General features: G+C 44.7%; 1 protein-coding gene across 1 annotated transcript; it reads right to left on the reverse strand.

Moving 5' to 3' along the window:
- Positions 1-244: 244 nt before the first annotated feature.
- LOC146331918 (nuclear factor 7, brain-like) lies at positions 245-1771 on the reverse strand. The gene has a single exon (XM_084745300.1). The coding sequence runs from the start codon at positions 1635-1637 to the stop codon at positions 252-254; it is 1386 nt and encodes a 461-aa protein (XP_084601426.1). The 5' UTR covers positions 1638-1771; the 3' UTR covers positions 245-251.
- Between the last annotated feature and the right edge of the window lie 495 nt (positions 1772-2266).

A 2266-nucleotide genomic window follows, 5' to 3' on the forward strand; every position in this document is an offset into this window, starting at 1 on the left:
ATGGTTCTATCATAAAAACATGTCCTGTTTTATAAATACAGCATCTACATAACCAGTGATGTACGGGACAAAGAGGGTTAAAATGTCACTAGAAAAATAAATAAGAACAAAAAGAAAAAGAAATAATAAAACAATAACTGAAACATAAATAAACATATATTTGGAGCAATGGGACAGAAGGAGAAGCAGGTGAAGCTTAACAGCAGTAACTTTCCCAACACACAACATGAATGTAATTGTTCTCTTTACCTCTAACTGCTCTTCTGCGCTGTCACACAGACCTTCAGTGGTAATATCTTCAGCGGGAGTTCATCATTTGTGTTAATGTATGGAAACAGTCTGTCACTGAAGGTGCGTGTGAAGGTGTGTATGTGTGTGTTAGTATCAGGATCAGAGAAGGACAGCTTTCCTGCATTCCAGTCCAGATTCACTCTGATCTTCTGGAGCTTCTTCTGCACTCTGAGATCAACGAGTGGACCTGGAAGTGACCCTGTATAGTATTTACCATCATAGAGCCCTACTCCCCATAATTCAGACCATATGTCTCCCTTCCTCTGGACAGACCCTTCTAACACACCCACATCCCAGTATTTACTGTCTCCAACCTCAACATCCCAGCTGTGGGTCCCTGAGTTAAAGCCCTCAGAGCCCAGGACAGAGCAGTAACAATCAAACCTCTCTGGATTGTCAGGTAGCTGCTGTCCCTCTCCTCGGCTCAGACTGGTCAGATCTTTGGACAGGATGAGTCCTGGCTGAGCAGTGTTCGGGTCCAGAATCACAGGAGTGTAGGAGACCATCTCCTTCATCTTGTTCCAGATGTTGAAGGTCAGATTGCCCAAGTGTTTGGCTTCATCTATCAGGGCTCCTGAGAGCAGCTGTGGATCATCCTGCTGCGGGAGTCTTTCTACTGCAGCCTTGTAGTTCTGCAGGAATGAGACATCTTCAGCTTTCAGCTCGTCCTCTGTGACTCTGACTGTGTCTGAAAGAGCTGCTATGTCTCTGCTCAGAGCCTCCATCTTCTCTTTCATCATCCGACTCTTCTGCTCCTCTTCCTCCCTAACCGCAACCAGCCTGGCCTCCTCTTCCTCTTCTAGAAACTGATGAAGCTTCTTAAACTGCTCCTTAATCTGACACTCTGTGCGTCGTGCTTGGACCTTCATGTGTTCTGCTGTTTGATCAAACTTCACTTTGACTTGTTCAAAACCCTTTAACTTCTCCATTAAGTGCTCCAGAGTCTCCTGTAGCTTCTTCTTGTGTTTTTGTGCAGCTTCATCAATGGGTCTGAACCTGTGGTCGATGTGCTCATCTGAGTTTCTGCAGACGACACACACTGGCTGCTGATGGTCCAGACAGAAGAGTTTGAGTTTCTCAGAGTGCAGATCGCAGAGAGCCTCTGAAACGCTCTGATCTCTCTCCTGCAAGAAGGCCTCACACAGGCTCTTTAACGCCAGACAAACAGGTGGTTCAAGCTTTGAAGATTTTCTTTTACAAACCGGACACTGAAAAGTTTGTTTGTCTCCCCACCAGCTTCTCAAACAGTCTTGACAGAAGCTGTGGCTGCATGATAAAACAACGGGATCTCTAAAGATGTCATGACAGACCGGACAGCAGAGATTCTCCTCCGATCTGGAAGCCATTCCCTCTCCGAGTGAAGATTCAGTGTGTGGAGCATCAGCAGGTTGAAGCAGCGGTGTTGTAGTTCTCCACTTTTCTGTTGTGTCGCTGAAGTTACTGTGAGGAAGTTGTTAGTTTGGTCTGAAGGTGAATCTGATTGTCAGTTCAGTCTGTGCATCTGTCTTCAGTGAAGAAGAATGACAAACCTTTCTTAATTTGTTTCACATGAGGGATGGAACTTTGTCCTCTGCTGCTGCTTCACAGGGCGTGTTTCAGTGCGAAGTACAATACCGATTCATTGCTGGACGTGTAGACGAATACTGCGCAGCAGCCTGTAGCAACAACTACCTTTACATTTACCTGAATCAACTGATTAATCTAAGAAGGAAAAATCACTCTCTAGTACAACTAGTCAGTTTTGTACATAGAGGCTTTAATGTGATTTGTTTTATTGGTCACAAGCCAAAAAGGTGTGGAAAAACTGAGATACTATAGCAGCCATGAAGGCCTTTATGAATATTATGCCACAGATGACCCCTACTGGCCAGAACTAGTTATTGCAACACCCCCACCAACCCCTCCCTCAGTAAAATGTAATAGCACTTCTTTTATTCTCCTTAAATGACCCTTTTGCACTGTGTGAAATTAAATA

Source organism: Lutjanus erythropterus, chromosome 2 (genome assembly GCF_056507025.1).
Source record: "Lutjanus erythropterus isolate fLutEry1 chromosome 2, fLutEry1.hap2, whole genome shotgun sequence".
NCBI lineage: Eukaryota > Metazoa > Chordata > Actinopteri > Lutjaniformes > Lutjanidae > Lutjanus > Lutjanus erythropterus.